We start from the raw sequence: 18,416 nt of genomic DNA, 5'->3' as shown, positions 1-18,416 counted from the left end.
CACTTTCATGCATTGGAGAAGGAAATGGCAACCCACTCCAGTGTTCTTGCCTGGAGAATCCCAGGGACGGTGGAGCCTGGTGGGCTGCCGTCTATGGGGGTTGCACAGAGTCAGACATGACTGAAGCGACTTAGCAGTACACCAATTATATTAATCAATACACTGCCAGGGACACAGTAGGTAAGGGATATGGAAACTTAGCAGCAAACATTGGCCCAACAAGTGAAAAACCCTTCACCAATACAATTTCTAATCAATCTTTTAACTGCTCAAAGGAATCTGTATTTAGACAGTTTAGAACATCTCATGCCTCTCACAGTTGGGAGGCTGTGAACAATCACATGTGGCTGGAAGAACCTGTTCAGGCAGGCTAGAGGACTTCCAAAGGAGTTTGTAGGTTGAAACACTCTTGTCACGCCCAGGAACTTTATCAACTGGAGCTGTAAGTTAACTGTTTTTCAGAGAGAGGTGGTGGGGGACAGCCCCCCATAAAGTCAGAGGTGTAGGTGAGAGCACAAAGCAGTAAAGTAGGCAGACTCTGGTTTTGGGGGTAGATGCTCGAGAATTTCCAGGAGGACTCCTGAGGCTCCATCCCGCCTTTGTGTATGCCGAGCCTCCTTCCTCATGACCTTTGCCACGGGCGGAGTTCCTCATGCTGGCTACCGGCAGTTTGTTCTGAGTAATTGCATAGAACATCTACTCGTTGATTGATTGATTAACTGGTCTATTCATTCATTTATTCATTTTTTGGGGTGCCTACTATGTACAATATATTGTACAAGAACATGAGTCTCAAACTCTAGGAGCTGACAGGTTAGCAGGTGATAACATAGACATATCAAAGTCATGTATCGTACATGTGACACAAGCAGTATAATTAAGTGCTATGGGAAAGGAAGGGGAGAACAATATGAAGGGGTCAGGTCCTGACAGATGTGGTCAGCAGACTCATTTTGTTGATGGTTTAGTAGCTAAGTCATATTTGACTCTTGCAACACTGTGCACCTCTGTCCGTGGATTTCCCAGACAAGAATACTGGAGTGGGTAGCCATTCCCTTCTCCAGGGGATATTCCTGAGCCAGGGATTGAACCCAGTTCTCCTGCATTGCAGGCGGAGTCTTTACTGACTGAGCTACCAAGGAAGCGCATGGCTTGAAGTTAAAAGGTGGAGATTTGGATGTGGAGATTGTAAATATTAGTTGTTGGAGAAGTCATGGGTAGTTTGTATTGACCAGAGCTCAGCGTTTGAATTGGAGAGTGTAAGACAGGGCTAAAAAGGGTGGTAGAATGAGTGTGCGATAGTGAAGGGCTTTGTATGCCTAGAGTGGAGGGTAAGAACAGTGGAGTCAGAGCTGTGAGGCCAGGTGGCATTCACATCGTCTCAAATGACAGGCTGCAGGGTTTAAGGATTATCCAGTGAGGCAAAGCAGAACCCTGGGGCCAGTTGCTAAACAGGTGACAGTTGTGTTTAGTGTGATGACTAGTGGCAGAAGACTGTGGGCTAGAGGGTTATGTAACATGCCAGATACGGGTGATAAGGGTCAGAAGCCATGTGGTGGCCCCTGCAATAGAAGTACTGACTGAGAGTTGAATGATAATGATTTGACAGCCCTGAAAGCTATCTACTGTGTCTTCCCCTGGAGAGCATCTTCTCCCCACTTCCACACACATCCAGACTATTTACATCTAGCAGCAAACCCCTCCTTACTTTCTGGTGAACAATTGCTTATTAACACATGGAATCTTTCCAGGTAATTGTGGTAGAGAATATCAGGATCCAAATGTCTGTCGTGAAATAGCTGAGAATTGATTTCCCTGCCTCTAATGTGGTCTACATTATCAGTTCAGTTCAGTTGAGTCGCTCAGTCGTGTCTGACTCTTTGCAACCACATGGACTGCAGCATGCTAAGCCTCCCAGTCCATCACCAACTCCCAGAGCTTTGTTAAACTCATGTCCATCGAGTTGGTGATGCCATCCAACCATCTCATCCTCTGTCATCCCCTTCTCCTGCTCTCAATCTTTCCCAGCATCAGGATCTTTTCCAGTGAGTCAGTTCTTTGCATCAGGTGGCCACAGTATTGGAGTTTCAGCTTCAGCATCAGTCCTTCCAATGAATATTCAGGACTGATTTCCTTTAGGATTGACTGGTTTGACCTCCTTGCAGTCCAAGGGACTCTCAAGAGTCTTCTCCAACACTACAATTCAAAAGCATCAATTCTTCAGCACTTAGCTTTCTTTATGGTCCAACTCTCACATTCATACATGACTACTGGAAAAACCATAGCTTTGACTATATGGACAGAGTTCTGACAATACTTGGTCCACTGGAGAAGGGAATGGCAAACCACTTTAGTATTCTTGCCTTGAGAAGGCAAACCACTCCCTCATCTTGCCTTCTCAAGGCAAAAATGCTGACGTGTTTTGCCATTCCCTTCTCCAGTAGACCACGTTTTGTCAGAACTCTCCACCATGACCTGTCTGTCTTGGGTGGCCCTACACAGCATGGCTAATAGTTTCATTGAGTTAGACAAGGCTGTGATCCAAGTCTACATATAGGCTAAGCCCATATCACAAAAGAAGCTTTAAATATCCTTTAGGATAAAGGTGTGTGTGTGTGCACATCGATTTAAATTTAATAGCTTTTTCTTTAGTGTTCTATGTGTGTGGTAGGGAATAAGACCTGTCATTATTACCATTCCTTTTGTTATTGAGTTTGTTTTTATCTAGCTGGAAAAGCAGAGGTACCATGGATAAAGGAAGTATATCTAGAAGACTATCTGAAATGAACAGATTTAAATTGGTCTGTTGCTCACAAAATTAGGCTATTTGTTGAATAAAGTGAATGTCGTGAGCAATTTAGGGGAATGTTCCCACGTGTCTTCTCACACATTCTGTTATTTATGCTTTATTCTAAACTTTAAAGTTACTTTCTTTAATTTTTCAAATATTTATTAAGTCCTGGGCTCCAAAATCACTACAGATGGTGACTGCAGCCATGAAATTAAAAGACGCTTACTCCTTGGAAGGAAAGTTATGACCAACCTAGATAGCATATTCAAAAGCAGAGACATTACTTTGCCAACAAAGGTCCGGCTTGTCAAGGCTATGGTTTTTCCTGTGGTCATGTATGGATGTGAGAGTTGGACTGTGAAGAAGGCTGAGCGCCGAAGAATTGATGCTTTTGAATTGTGGTGTTGGAGAAGACTCTTGAGAGTCCCTTGGACTGCAAGGAGATCCAACCAGTCCATTCTGAAGGAGATCAGCCCTGGGATTTCTTTGGAAGGAATGATGCTAAAGCTGAAACTCCAGCACTTTGGCCACCTCATGCGAAGAGTTGACTCATTGGAAAAGACTCTGATGCTGGGAGGGATTGGGGGCAGGAGGAGAAGGGGACGACAGAGGATGAGATGGCTGGATGGCATCACTGACTTGATGGACGTGAGTCTGAGTGAACTCCAGGAGTTGGTGATGGATGAGAGGCCTGGCATGCTGCGATTCATGGGGTCACAAAGAGTCGGACATGACTGAGCGACTGATCTGATCTGATCTGATGTGCCAGGACCTGTTCTAGATTTTGGGCCCCATTAGTGAACAAAATAGTCAAAGATTCTTGCTCTCATGGAATATACCTAGCAAAGGAGGGGGGACAATCATTAAGTAATGAATAAATAAGTTAATTATGTGATTTATTAGGAGGAGACAAATGTTAAGGAAAAATAAAGAGAAAAGGAGGGAGGGACAGGGTTGCTAGGGTGTGTAGGGGAGTTGCAACCTGAGACAAAGTGGTCAAATTTGCCTTCCTTAAGAAAGTGACATTTGAGTGAAGACTCGGCAGTGAAGGGTTTAGGTACATAGGTATCTGGATGAAGAGAATTCCAAGGAAAGAAAGCTGCTCTTGCAATGGTATTGAGGCAGGAGAGTGCTGGAAGCAAAGAGGCTCTGTGCTTTTCCATTTCCCTTAGACTAACCATGCTCATACAACCAAGAAGATAGCTTGGAAAAGAAAATTGCTAAGTGTATTTGCAATAGAACTGATTTAAAATTACTTAAAAAAGAAAAACTTCACAAACATTTAAGGAAGTACAAAGGGGACTAGGGGCGCTTTTCTAACTTCTAGATGGCTTGGGTTTGAACCCTGGCTCTGCCACTTCCTGCCTTTTTGGTCTTTGGTGTGTCATTCAGCCCTTCTGTTCCTCAGTTTCCTTATCTGTAAAATGAGGCTAATTATAGTACCGATGCTTTTGAACTGTGGTGTTGGAGAAGACTCTTGAGAGTCCCTTGGACTACAAACAGATCCAACCAGTCCATTCTGAAGGAGATCAGCCCTGGGATTTCTTTGGAAGGAATGATGCTAAAGCTGAAACTCCAGTACTTTGGCCACCTCATGAGAAGAGTTGACTCATTGGAAAAGACTCTGATGCTGGGAGGGATTGGGGGCAGGAGGAGAAGGGGATGACAGAGGATGAGATGGCTGGATGGCATCACTGACTCGATGGATGTGAGTCTGAGTGAACTCTGGGAGTTGGTGATGGACAGGGAGGCCTGGTGTGCTGCGATTCATGGGGTCACAAAGAGTCAGACACGACTGAGTGACTGAACTGACTGGCTGGCTGACTGATCCTCTAGGATTGCTTTGATGACTAAATGAGTCAATATTAATGAAAGCTTGGCACTATGTCTGACACATAGCAAGCAGTTAAGTATTAGCTAGTAATATTACTACTGCTGTTACTACTAATAGTTACTGTTACTACTTTCATGACTTCGTGGCCTAATCTGTAATATTCTTTAAATGTGTTTTAAGGGTTGAGTGTGTGTGTATGTGTGATCTCTTGAGAGTGTGGGGCTTAATTTAGAACATTAAAGAATCAGGTGAAATCCTACTCATGAGCAAGTGACAAGGTCTCAATAAATGTTAGTTTCTTCCCCTTTGACAATATTTTACAGCATAGAAAAATAATAAAGGTTTTCTTTCTTCTCCTTGCTTTTAATGAACATTTTGGCTGGTTTATAAATAAAATGAAGGCCAGGTGAAAACATTCTGTAGACTCAACCTTGGAAACTTGCTTTGCCCTTGGCACCACCAGTAGAACCAAGAAATTCTCAGTGGGTCATTTTGAATATACTGGAAGGCAAATAACCTCAGTTATTGGTGGGTAACTGAGGAGAAAAACAAAATGAGGAGAAAACCAGAGAAGAAGGGAAGCACTCTGTTAAGGTGATACCACTTTGGGATGAGGCCAGCAGAAAACTAGGATTTTCTTTCTCTGAGTACCTTTAACAAGAGAAGAGATGGCATCAATCCAGGTAGAGCAGGAGTCCCTGAATGAAAGGACTGGACCAGAGAGTTTGTGAGCCTTCTCCAAGCTCACCGAGCAGCCCTTCTCCCCAGTGGACTATCCTATTGTTGTATTTACAAACCTGAATTAACTTATATTTCCACGTCTGTTTAAAGAGTCACTAGTGCCTTAGATACAAAGAAGTGTTCTGTTGACTAATACCAAATAAGAACCAGTCACTGCATATTAAAGTAGTAGATTTTGAGAATCGACTTTCTAGTTCTCTGGGGTCGTCTCCAACTTCTCTGGATGTGGCAGCTCATGCAGTCTGCTGCCAGAAAAATACCAGTGCTGGGGGCTATGCTGGAGACGAGGAAAAACAACATGAGAGCAGTCTGAGGGAACTCTGAGGCCTTGAGGAGAAAGGATGTGGTGCCTGCACAGGCTGGGGCGGGTGGTGGGTTAGGCAGGTGCAGAAATGAAGCCAGGCTCCCCCTCACTCTCTACTGCTGTTTTGATTCATAGGTGCATCGGATGTCTCCAGGGCCATGGATCATACCTTTTCAACAGTGGCAAAGGATGGGGAAGGAGTGTGTTATACGTCTCTGATTTCTGACGTCTATTATCCACCTCGGGAGGATGCTACGTATTTCACTGGAATTCTTCAGAAAGAAAACGGCCACATTGCTGCTTCAGAGAGCCCTGAGGAGTTGCGTCCCCCTGGACCCTCCTTACCAGATGTGCCTGGGACGGAGCCTCGTGGCTTATTTAGTTCTGATTCTGGAATAGAAATGACTCCGGCAGAGTCCGCTGAAGTGAACAAGATCTTAGCAGACCCCCTGGACCAGATGAAAGCAGAGGCCTATAAATACATTGACATAACTAGGCCAGAGGAAGTGAAATATCAGGAGCAATGTCACCCCAAGTTGGAAGAGAAAGACTTGGACTTTAAGAATAAGGACACTGAAATCTCAATAAGGTCTGAAGAGACCCGTGAGGCTGAGAAACCAATTCCCGTGGAGGGGAAAATCCTCAAGGACCATTTATTTGAAGAATCAACCTTTGCGCTGTATGTAGACAATATCTCTGAAGAACAGCGCAGTGCCCCTCTGATGGCTGCCCCTGTCAAGATCACGCTGACTGAGATCGAGCCTTCTATTGAAACTGCTACCCCAGAGAAGACCCCCGAGAAGCAAGATATCTGCCTGAAACCGAGTCCTGATACAGTCCCCACAGTCACCGTCTCAGAGCCTGAAGACGACAGCCCAGGATCCGTCACTCCTCCGTCTTCTGGAACAGGTGAGTGGAAATCTGAACTTTAAGGACTGAAAATTTGCATTCAGAATACTTCCATCTCAATTTAACTGATTTAATTAACATGTAACATTTTCAGTCTTGTGCCCATTGTACAAAGGTTGACATCTGGGGTTTTTTAAAAAAGCCCTATCAGATTTGCTTTGTAAAACATTTCTTTCTTTATTTGAGGGGAGAAGTAAAAATGACACACTGGCGACATTAGAACCCTCCTGAAGCTCTGCTGTTCAGAGTAGAGAGGGCGGTGCTGCCAGGGTCCAGGTTAGCTCTTTTCCCTGCCCCCTGGGCATCTTAGCTGTTCTCTTCAGACCAGTTGGACCACCTTGGACAGTGCATTTTACATCCTTGGCTCCAGCTCCGAGTCTGTATGTACCATGAAGGGTGATAGGGTGGACCTTAGGCTCTGGGGGCTGGGCAGTGAGAGGAAGCCTAAACAAGGGGTGCACCTCCCTCCCCCTTCAGTCTCAACACAGTCCTTTTCATCTTTTCAGCTGATTAAAGTTCTGCTTACAGTTTCATATTTTAAACCAACAATTCTATTTGGTTAGAAGTTTTAATACTTCAGAATTCACTAGGCTGGGATCTTTTTCAGCTTGAACCTGCTACTCTGACTCAAGGCAGAGTGTTGTTAGACCACATCAATACATCTTCGCAAGCACAAAGGGGACCTCTCAGACCTGAGTGAAAGTCCAGAGTGGTAGCCAGAGTTTCCCCACCGCACCCCGTGCCACCCCTTCGCAGGAGGTGGGAGCAGAGCCTTTGCGTCTCTTCTGCTCTTGGATGCTTGGGGGCATTAGGATAAAGACAGGGAGAGATCTTGAATCTTCCCCTACCTCAAATGGCTGGAATTCTGACCCTACCCCACAGTAATTTACAAACCTCTTTATTTACAAAAAGTAACCTTCAGAACCTCAGGTAAAAGAGCTTGTACTGAACTCTTAAAACAAATCTGAACCCTTCTGATTAAAGAGTGATTGCTCTAAATCCTGATGAAGCAGTCAGTTCAAGTGTTAGAACAGAGCAGGTATTTAACGGAGGTCCCTCCTGTCTTGTTTCCCTGAAGATTTTGGAATCCCTTCCTCCCTTCCCCTGACCTTACCTCAGACTTATTCAACTGTAAACTCTTAAAGATTCACTGCACCCAGTTCCTGATTTTCAAATTCATTCATTTGCTCAACACACACTTTCTACACACTTTCTTTTAGTCAGGCACTTGAATAAGCACCGATGATGTTGGAGTTGAAAAGCAAACAAAAATCAGTCTCTGCCTTCCAATGGGATAGATGACCAGGGAAATAGTCACATTCCAGTGTGACTTATCCCAGCTGACAGCTGGAGGTAGGGACATAACTGAGTCTCAAAGCCTCCTTGTGATCCTTCTGCCACGCAGGTAAAACCCTTCTATTAATATTATCCCATGACATAAAGATACTGACACTCTGAAGATAACTACATTATCAGCTGTGTTTCAAAGCTCTAGGGTTGTCTGGTGATGAGTACAGAAGAACTTTGGCCAGTCTTTGGGAAGGGTGAAATGCCCTTGCTCCTTCAGGTCTATTTACATGGCCACATGGCTTATGTGAAAATTACAGTTTATGAAGCTGGAGATAAAAACTTGATGTGTGCATGCGTGCATGCGAAGTCGCTTAAGTCGTGTCCAACTCTGTGCGACCCTATGGACTGTAGCCCACCAAGCTCCTCTGTCCATGGGATTCTCCAGGCAAGAATACTGGAGTGGGTTGCCATGCCCTCCTCCAGGGAATCTTCCCAACCCAGGGACTGAACCAGTGTCTCTAACATCTCCTTCATTGACAGGTGGATTCATTACCACTGAACCACCTAGGAAGTCCAAAGACTTGATATCAGATCAGATCAGATCAGTCGCTCAGTCGTGTCCGACTCTTTGTGACCCCATGAATCGCAGCACGCCAGGCCTCCCTGTCCATCACCAACTCCCGGAGTTCACTCAGACTCACGTCCATCGAGTCAGTGATGCCATCCAGCCATCTCATCCTCTGTCATCCCCTTCTCCTCCTGCCCCCAATCCCTCCCAGCATCAGAGTCTTTTCCAATGAGTCAACTCTTCACATGAGGTGGCCAAAGTACTGGAGTTTCAGCTTTAGCATCATTCCTTCCAAAGAAATCCCAGGGCTGATCTCCTTCAGAATGGACTGGTTGGATCTCCTTGCAGTCCAAGGGACTCTCAAGACTTGATATAGGGTTCATTAATTATGAGGGATTTTTTTTTCCTTTGGTTGTCATGACTCAGGTTCTGGAGCATCTTGAAGAGAAGACAAAATCAGATTTGGCTCTCATGATCTTGGAGTTTTATGATCTATTGGTGCCTGTTTGACAGCATGGGATAGGACAGTGGTTTTCTCTGCAATTACTCCAAGTAAACATTCTAAGTAACGTTTATTCCAGAAAGAGAAAGTCCTTGTCCTATTACACAATTGTCTCTGATGGTCAGCTCCCCTCTCCACATACCCCCCACATCATAACACCTGAGTCATACAACAACACATAAGAATAAAATTAACAAAAGAGATAGGAGGAGTCAGCTTGTCATTGAGGCTTTTCTTATTCTTTTTATCCCAAAGTGAAAGTGAAAGTCTCTCAGTCATGTCTGACTCTATGCAACTCCCTGGACTATATAGTCCGTGGAATTCTCCAGGCCAGAATACTGGAGTGGGTAGTCTTTGCCTTCTCCAGGGGATCTTCTCACCCACAGATTGAACCCAGGTCTCCCGCATTGTAGGCGGATTCTTTACCAGCTGAGCCAAAAGGTTACCTTAACCCCCTTCTCATCTTGTGAGCCCCTGGTACTATGAGACCCTATGCCCATAGACACTGGAGGATTTGGGCTTTATTTCATCTCTTGGGTCTCAATTCTGTCTGCCATTTCCAGTGCTAACTGGTAAGACAAACACCAAGAATTACATATAATCTTACATAGAAACTGAGGAAAAAGCAATCATCGTAAACAAAAGGAATTCAGTTTATCACTTTAATAAATATGGAAATTATCAACTAACTCTGGGGAATAATTCTAATTATGTGAATCATGAATCAGGAGAAGTTATAGTTTAGAAAGGTTTTAGCTACAGACCCTTAATCTTAATCAAGGAGTCTAATATACTTTCTTCAATTCCAATACATTATTCCATTTTGCAGTTTTCTCCAATGTACTTAATTATTTTCATCATATTAAATAACATACCCTGAGGTATGGAGGTAAAAATTCTTACAACTCAAATATTGGAAGTGTCTTCTAAGTAAAGATCAGTCATGAATACAAGCGAAATGTTTTAGGAAAATACAGTAAGTGCCCTGAGGCACCAGAACATTGATCTGTCGGCAGCATGCTGTTTCTGACACGCATACCTAGAAGTATATTATGGTGGTCATGGATGTTCTTTGAGGTGTTATCTTCAGAAAAGATAATGAATAATCAAGAGGCTATGATAAAACCACCCATGTCCCTTAAGAAGAAATAGCAATACAAAGTAAATCAATTCAAACTCTTTGAAAACTACTGTTGCTATTTATTTCCTTGCATCGATGAGGTCTGTGATTCTCCTACCCACTTTGCAAATTTATTCTTTTATTCAAAATGCTTATTGAGTGACTTCTATATGTCAGACATGTGCTAGACACCAGACACATTGCAGTATACAAGGTGTAGAAAGTCCCTGCCCTCATGGAGCTTACTGCTAGTGAGAGACGTCAGTAAAAGGAAGCACATAAATAGTGTAATTTCATGGAGTGTGAACACTGTAAACAGTGATAGAATGTTGGGTGTGAGAAGGTCAAGGATGGCCTCTGTGACCTGAGATCTGTAACCTATGATCTGAAATCTAAATGAGAAGAAGACCACAATTCAAAGAGAGGGATTAACAGGGACCCCAGGTTTAGAGGTCAACTAAGGCACAGGCCTCAAGGCTCTATTATTTGGGAACTGAAAGATGATACAAAGGAGCAGGGGAGAAGGATGAGACAGAACAGAATTGGAGAAGTAGACAGGGCCTAGAGCATTCAAGGCTTCGCATGCAAGAGCAAAGAATTTGAATTTTGTTCCAAACGCATTGGGAAACCATTGGATAATTTTAATCTGGGAAAGAATGCCATTCATTCATTGTTTCACTTAACAAACATGTAATGACCATTTACTCCATGTCAAGCATTGCTTAATCGCTGCTCTGGCTATAGTGGTGAAACATAAGATTCCTGCATGCCTGGAGTTTGCATTTTAATTGACAAGACTTACATACAAATAAGTAAATGATATACTATCAGGTTGTTATAATGCTTATGAAGAATGATAAAGCAAGGTAGAGTATAAGAGAGTGATGGGGGCAGTCATGAGGAAGTGCTTTTCCTTGCCAGTGGTTTTCAGTAGAGACCTGAATGGGGTGAGGGAACAAGCCATGGAGACACAAGGAAGAGGTGCCAGGCTGAGCTGACAGCCAGTGCAGAGGCCCAGAGAACATCCTAAGTGTTGTAGGAGCATCTGGAAAGTTAATGTGGCTGCAGTGGGGAGAAGGAAGGGAAGAGTAGCAGGATCAGATTTGTGTTTCTAAAAGATCCTTCTGGATGACAAGTGGAGAGTGAGCTGGGAACAAAGGGAAGGGCTGAATGTCAGCACTGCTCATGGTTGGACCCTGGCATCTGTGACTTGATGGCCCACATTCACCTTCCTTTTTTTTCCTTCTAAATGAAAGCATCGTAATTAGTAGCAGCAGCAAACATAATCTTCCCATGCTGGTTGGTTCTAACCTTCACAGTTTCTATACTCTGTTTAATTATCAATGACTCTCTAGCTTTGCTGTGTCAGTCTTGTGCTGTGCTAAGTTGTGTCTGACTCTTTGTGACCCCATGGACTGTAGCCCACCAGGCTCCTCTGTCCATGGGATTCTCCAGGCAAGAATACTGGAGTGGGTTGCCATGGCCTCCTCTAGGGAATTTCCCTGACCCAGGGATCAAACCCACATCTCTTAAGTCTCTGTGTGTAGCAGGCAGTTCCTTACTACTAGTGCCACCTGGGAAGCCCAGTGTCAGTCTTGACATAAACCCGTACGTTTTTAACAAGGGTAGGAAAACTTCTGTTTTGTTCTAAAATTTCCCCTGATTTCTCCTAGCACTTTGTTAAACTTTTAGTTCACTTTTAGAGTAGAGGGTAATGTCTACAATATCTACTGAGTCCCATTTCACTCACAAGAAAGATGATTTTTTTTTTGAAAGTAGTACTTTTACTTGCCTAACATGAAACTTACCAGACCTTTTCCTCCCACACTCCACTGGTACCATCCTTGTGTGTTAGTCACTCAGTTGTGTCCAAATCTTTGCGACCCCATGGGCTGTGGCCCTGCCAGGCTCATTTGTTCATGAATTCTCCAGATAAGAATCCTGGAGTGGGTAGCCATTCCCCTCTCCAGGGGATCTTCCTGACCCAGGGATCAAACCCGGGTCTCCTGCATTGCAGGCAAATTCTTTCCTGTCTGAACCACTGGGGAAGCCCCTACCATTCTTACCTTTGAGTAAATAAACCAACATCCTCAAGCCTTATTTTCTGAATGCTCTAACATAGTGGTTTTCAGCTGGAGAGAGGGTTGCCAGATAAAAATATCAATATTTCCTAGGACATACTTATGCTAAGAAAAAGTTCATTGTTTATCAAACAGTCCTAGTTAACTACGTATCCTGTATCTTTACTTGCTAAATCTGTCAACCCTAACTGGATGTGATCTTTAGAATCACCTTTGGAGTTATAAAACGCTGATGCCTGGGCCTCCTCAAGACTTAACTTCTACTAAGTCAAAGTTTCTGAGGGCAGTTTTGAGCCACACACCACTCAAAATCAGTGAGGAGAAGGAAGGGAAGAGCTGCAGGATCAGATTTATGTTTACATAACTCAAAAACAGTTTCACCACTGTTCTGGGACTTCCCCAGCCGTCTAGTAGTTAAAAATCTGCCTTCCAATTCAGGGAACATGTGTTCAATCCCTAGTCAGGGAACTAAGATCCCACATGCCATGAGGCCACTAAGCCCATACACTGTACTACTGAGCCAGTGCCACAACTAAGCCTGGATGCTGCAACTAAGACCTAATGCAGTCAAATAAATAAATTAATTAAAAAAACATAAACAAAGCAAGACCAAAGGACCAAAAGTCACCCTTAGGAAAAAAAAAAAGAACCATTGTTTTAACAATTGAGCTAATTCTCTCATGAGCTCTGTTTGTTGAGTACATCCTGTGTGCCAAGCACTGTACCTGGTACTGGGGGTAGGGTATGGGTTGTTTCACTTTTTTGACTGTTACAGACAATGCTGTTATGAACACAGTGTATAAGTTTTTGTGTGGACATAGGTTTTCAATTCTCTACTTATGAGTGGAATTTCTGATTTATATGGAACTCTAAACAGTTGAGGAACTGCCAGACTAGTTTCCAAAGCCACTGTATCATTTTATGTCCACACCAGCAGTGGCTGAGTGTTCCAGTTTCTCCACATCCTTCTCAACACTTAACTACTCTCTGACTTTTTGATTCTAGGAATCCTAGTGGGTACGAAATGGTAACTCATTGGTTTCGATTGGTACTTTTCTAGTGAATTATGATGTTGAGCATATTTCTGTATGCTTTTCTGTTATGTGTAAATGCTCTTTGGAGAAATGTCTCTTCAGATTATTTGCCTAGGGTTGTCTTTTTATAATTGAATTGTAATAATTTTTAATAGATTTTAGATGTAAGTCCCTTATAAGGTATATGATTTGTAACCCATTCTCTGGATTGTCTTTCCACTTCCTTGATGTTTTCCTCTAAAGCACAAAAATGTCTAATATTGATGAATTCCAATTTGCGTATTTTTATTTTGTTGCTTATGTTTTTGATGTCATGTCTAAGAAACCACTATCTAATCGAAGGTCATAAAAATTCACTTCTGTGTTTTCTTCTAAAGTTTCTGATTTTAGTTCTTACATTTAGGTTGAATCCATGTAGAGTTACTTTTTAATATGACATGAGGTAGGGGTTCAGCTTCATTCTTTTGCATGTGGTTATCTAGCTCATTTTTCCTCTTCTCATTTTCTGAAATATAATTTGTCCTATCTCAGACCCCCACCCACTTTTTGAACAGATGTGGGCTGATATAGTGAGAGATGCATGAAACATAAAGACTTGGGTTCAAATTTAAGCCAAGTCATTTCTAACCATGTGGCTATATCATTCAGGGTCCTGCAGGAAACGAAAGTGACACACTCAAAAGTTGTAACTGAAGAGGGTTTAAATAAATGGCTATTTACAAATGTAAAGACATTTAAAGACAGTTAAAAGAACCAACAAAAAATGGTAAAGCACCCAAGGACTGGCAACATTAAGGATCTGTTAGTACCCTGGACCCAAAGCAGGAAGGGGAAGGAACAGCATTCCCAAAGCCTGGAGCTTCAGAAACAGCAAGAGGTATAAATACCCCAACATTCTCTTCCTTCCACTTCTTCCGTGATTGCTTGGCTGAAACCAACCAGAAATCAGAGAGGAAGGAATTCCAGGTAATACCTGAAGGTCAGCCTCTCAGAACAGAGAACAGGACAGAGAAAGGTGGGAATAAGTCCAAGGAGGCAAAGATGGAAAAACCAGTACAGTGATCTTGGACACGTCACTTTGCCTGTTGCCACTAGACTCTAAGCCCCGTATGCGAAGTGCCTGTAACCCAGAAAATCTCAGCAAGTGGAGCGGTGATGCTGCTGCTGGTGGTAGTGCTCTGGAGGCGCGGGCTGCTCCTTCATGCACACTGGGCTGCTCCTTCATGCACACTGGGCTGCTCCTTCATGCACACTGGCCTCTCCTTCCCATCTTCTTCCTCCTTCTTCCACCCTATCATTGCAAATTAATGTGATTTTTACACTTTTATGCTGTTTGAAATCACAGGTGCACAACTTACTAAGGAACTAACTTCTATAAAAATAGAGTTAAGGATCATGCAGTAAATCTTTTTACACATAAACTGTGTGTGAGATAATGAGGTTCTTGTTGTTTTAAGTTACTGAAAAAAAACAACATAAATCATATCACTTCTCTACTCAAAATCCTCCAGTGGCTTCTTATTTCACTCAGAATAAAAGCCTGATGAGATCCTACATGATGACCCCACTTCCTTGAATGCATTTTACCTCTTTTCCTATTTACCTATTTTCCTGCCCCCTTACTCACTTTGCCCTAGACATGACTGCCTTCTTTTGATACCTAGATCATTGCAGCTCCCACCTCCAGACCTTTGTACTGTCTGTTCCCTCTGCTTGGCATGCGTTTCCTCTGGATATCTCCATGAATCACTTGCTCACCTTCTCAAGTGTTGAATATAGATTACCTTCTCAATGAAACCTGTCTTGATTACCCTATTTAAAATTACAAACTCATCCCCATTCTGTCATAGTCCCCCTGAGCCCTTTACTCTGTTTTTTTTCCATAGCACTTAACATCTTCTAACATACTATATACTTTTTGTTACTACATGCATTATTTGTGTATTATATTCTTCTCCCACTAGATATAAGCAGAGATTTTGTTTCCTATTTCATTCACTAATACATCCTAAGTGCCTATAAGGGAGCCTAACACATAAAAGGCTGTCAATAAATAATAGATGAATGAATGACACATGGATAAAGGATAAAATCATTTCAGCTTTTAGAGAATTAGACAAATCTAAACTGTTTTATCCATTGGGGTTCACCCATAGTCCTAAAGTGACAAATTACTTAGCTATTGATAGTCTACCCTTTACCCTCCCATTGACCTCAAAGCTTTGTAGAAATGACAAGTAGTTCTTGCTTACAAAAGGGCCAGAAATCACTGTCTAGGATATTCTGAGATAAGGCCCTTTTGTATTGGCAAGGGGAAAACTGAGCTCTTGAAAACTGTTGTCATGGCCATCCCAAGTAATTTCAGCTGAGAGAGAAATATCAGTAAGATTGCTCATGAGGTTTGGGGGCCATCTGAATATACATCAGACACTTAACCAGAGGATGTGACTATTGGGTTTTGTTCTCAAGAGGAGGTGAAGAGATGAAAAAAGAATGACAGTGGACTCTACCATTAGAAGCCCTGTGGGATTGTGCAGTAGTCTACACAGCCTGTTTAGTGGAACTGGCAAAAAATTATTCCTTATATTGCTTCACTTTGTTACACTTTTCACTAAAAAAGAATAAATGTATTGATTCTTATGGAAAATGTGAAGGTTGGAAAGCATGTTGTACATAAGGATCCAAATTAGCTTTCTTTGTCTTACTGAAGCAGGGGACATGGACAGGAGTTCATGGACAAGGAGTTATTACAGATTTGTTGACACTCACTGGTGGGCCAAATTAGAGAGTTATATATATCAGATTGGGGCTTCCCAGGTGGCGCTAGTGGCAAAGAACAGGCCTACCATCTGCAGGAGACATAATAGACGTGGGCTTGATCCCTGGGTTGGGAAGATCCCCGAAGGAGGGCCTGGCAACCCACTCCAGTATTCTTGCCTGAAGAATCCCATGGACAGAGGAGCCTGGCAGGTAGGTGACAGTCCATAGGGTTGCAAAGACTGGACATGACTGAAGTGACTTAGCACACAAGCATACATTGGATTATCTGATGAAATCTGTGATACTAGAAAACTTCCCTGAGAGGCGGATTAGAAATTAAAACCATGACTTCTAGAATCTTTCCCATATTGAAACAGAAAAATCAGCCAGGTGCTACTGCTAAGAAATTGCTGCGTTATTTTTAAAAATAGCTAAATTTAGATATAGGTATATGAAACACTGATTAACTGGGCCCTAACAGTAATTAGCCTTTTAGTTCAGGTGGCCTTTCTAGCATAGCCCTGGAAACAGACTATTTTGGGGGCTAATAAGATATGTGTTTTTTAAGCAAGGAGAAAATATCTCCCCTAATGGAATTTTGTTTTATTTCTTCTCTCCCTGTTCATCTGTCTGTCCTTGTGTGTGCCTCTTTGGCGTTTCTTCGCTCTGTGGGACGACAGAACCGTCTGCTGCAGAATCCCAGGGGAAATGCGGCATCTCCGAGGATGAGCTGATCACTGCCATTAAGGAAGCAAAGGGGTTATCCTACGAGACAACGGAGAGCCCACGGCCAGCGGGCCAGAGGGCCGAGAGGCCCGAGGCCAAGGCCAGGTCTGGGCTGCCCACCATCCCCAGTCCCCTGGACCACGAGGCCAGCAGCGCGGAGTCAGGGGACTCAGAGATTGAGCTGGTGTCCGAGGACCCGCTGGCCGCTGAGGATGCGCTGCCCTCGGGTTACGTGACCTTTGGTCACGTGGGCGGCCCGCCGCCATCGCCGGCCTCGCCATCGATCCAGTACAGCCTCCTGAGGGAGGAGCGTGAGGCCGAGCTGGACAGCGAGCTCATCATCGAGTCGTGCGACGCCTCCTCCGCCTCAGAGGAGAGCCCCAAACGGGAGCAGGACTCGCCGCCGATGAAACCAGGTGCCCTAGATGCCATCCGGGAGGAGCCGGGCGCCCGGGCCGAGGAGCGAACCCCCAGCCGGCGGGGCCTGGCAGAGCAGGAGCCCTTCCTCAGTTTCCCCTCGGCTGCCCCGCGAGCCGGCCCGGAGCTGCCCTCCGGAGACCCAGCCCCCGCCCCCGAGGGGCCCACCGCGCCACGGACACCCGTGGAAGCAGCGAGTTCCGACCAAAGCTCCGAGGCCACAAAGGCCCCCGGGCTTCGGGGGCCTGGCGTCATGCCCCCTCTGCTGTTTCTCAATAAGCAAAAAGGTAAAGTGACAGCGTTCTTGATTCACGTAGGTTGTCTGCTTACAGTTCTACCCCTGGGTGTGCCGAGATACTCAACAGAGGGGCGTTGGTCTGGCTCAGCCCTGTAGTCAGGTCCTGATTGGTCGAACAGTTGGCCAAGAACCATTCCAAAGAGGGTGGGGAGGAGAAGAGAGGATTCCGATTCTTAGCTGGGACTTCCATGGCAAAGCTCAGCCTGGCTGGCTGAACCCTAGCATCTCCAATAATCAGTTTTGTGGACACTCCAAGATCTCCTGAATGGAGTGAATGTGTCCCTCCTTTCATTCCAGGACTGGATTTCCTCACTTGGGATGGGATGGGGTTTGTTATTGTCTAAGGCTCATTTCCAGCTTCCCACTCCCTCAGTGATAGAGTGGGCTTACAGTCCCTCTAGGTGCTGAAACCCAGCATTAGCACTTCCATTTTGCCAACCAAAAGTTCTTCTTAAATGGACCAAGAGGATCTCAGTGCCATCCTTTCTCTTACCAAAACAAAGCAACCACAACAACAGAGTTTCTTGTCCCACAGTAAGACCTAAGGTGACTAATTTTAAAGTCACTTTTTACTTAGAATTATTTTAATCTGGCCATTATATTTTCCCTATGAGAGATCTTAAGTTGAATGAAGTCTTCAAATTCAGAAAAAATGGAAGTCATTACTTCGTCTTTCGGGCTTTCTTACCCCCAAGTCATCCTCTACACCAGGTTGCAGCTGTGTTATGGAATTCAGGAAGGAAATTAAAGTCAGGTGAACAGTAATAAATTAGGCACTGCACAGTCTAGTTAATGGGGCTACATTAAAGGTACAGAATCTCTCCCCAGATCCTGGGGAGAACTTGTAAACAAACCCTAAAAGCACAGCTCTGTTCAAGGTCCCCTCTCCCCCATCTCCTCTGCTTTGTGTGTGTGTTTGTGGGGTTTTTTTTAGAAGTATTTTTCTTTTTAGGGATAAATGATTCTGAGGGTAACACCCTCCTTCCTGTTTATATGCTAATTTCAATGTTAGTAGCAATTAAAGTGCCTCATATAAAAATA

At 43.9% G+C, this 18,416-nt stretch overlaps 1 protein-coding gene across 1 annotated transcript in view; it reads left to right on the top strand.

Moving 5' to 3' along the window:
• RTN1 (reticulon 1) overlaps positions 1–18,416 on the top strand; it is a 243,951-nt gene that overhangs the window by 114,675 nt on the left and 110,860 nt on the right. The window contains exons 2-3 of the mRNA XM_027554237.1: positions 5,806–6,579; positions 16,615–17,364. Coding sequence (XP_027410038.1) covers positions 5,806–6,579; positions 16,615–17,364 — 1,524 coding nt within the window. The remainder of the gene's footprint in view (positions 1–5,805; positions 6,580–16,614; positions 17,365–18,416) is intronic.

This window comes from Bos indicus x Bos taurus, chromosome 10 (genome assembly GCF_003369695.1).
Source record: "Bos indicus x Bos taurus breed Angus x Brahman F1 hybrid chromosome 10, Bos_hybrid_MaternalHap_v2.0, whole genome shotgun sequence".
Lineage (NCBI taxonomy): Eukaryota > Metazoa > Chordata > Mammalia > Artiodactyla > Bovidae > Bos > Bos indicus x Bos taurus.
This window is presented reverse-complemented; position numbering and strand designations above follow the sequence as displayed.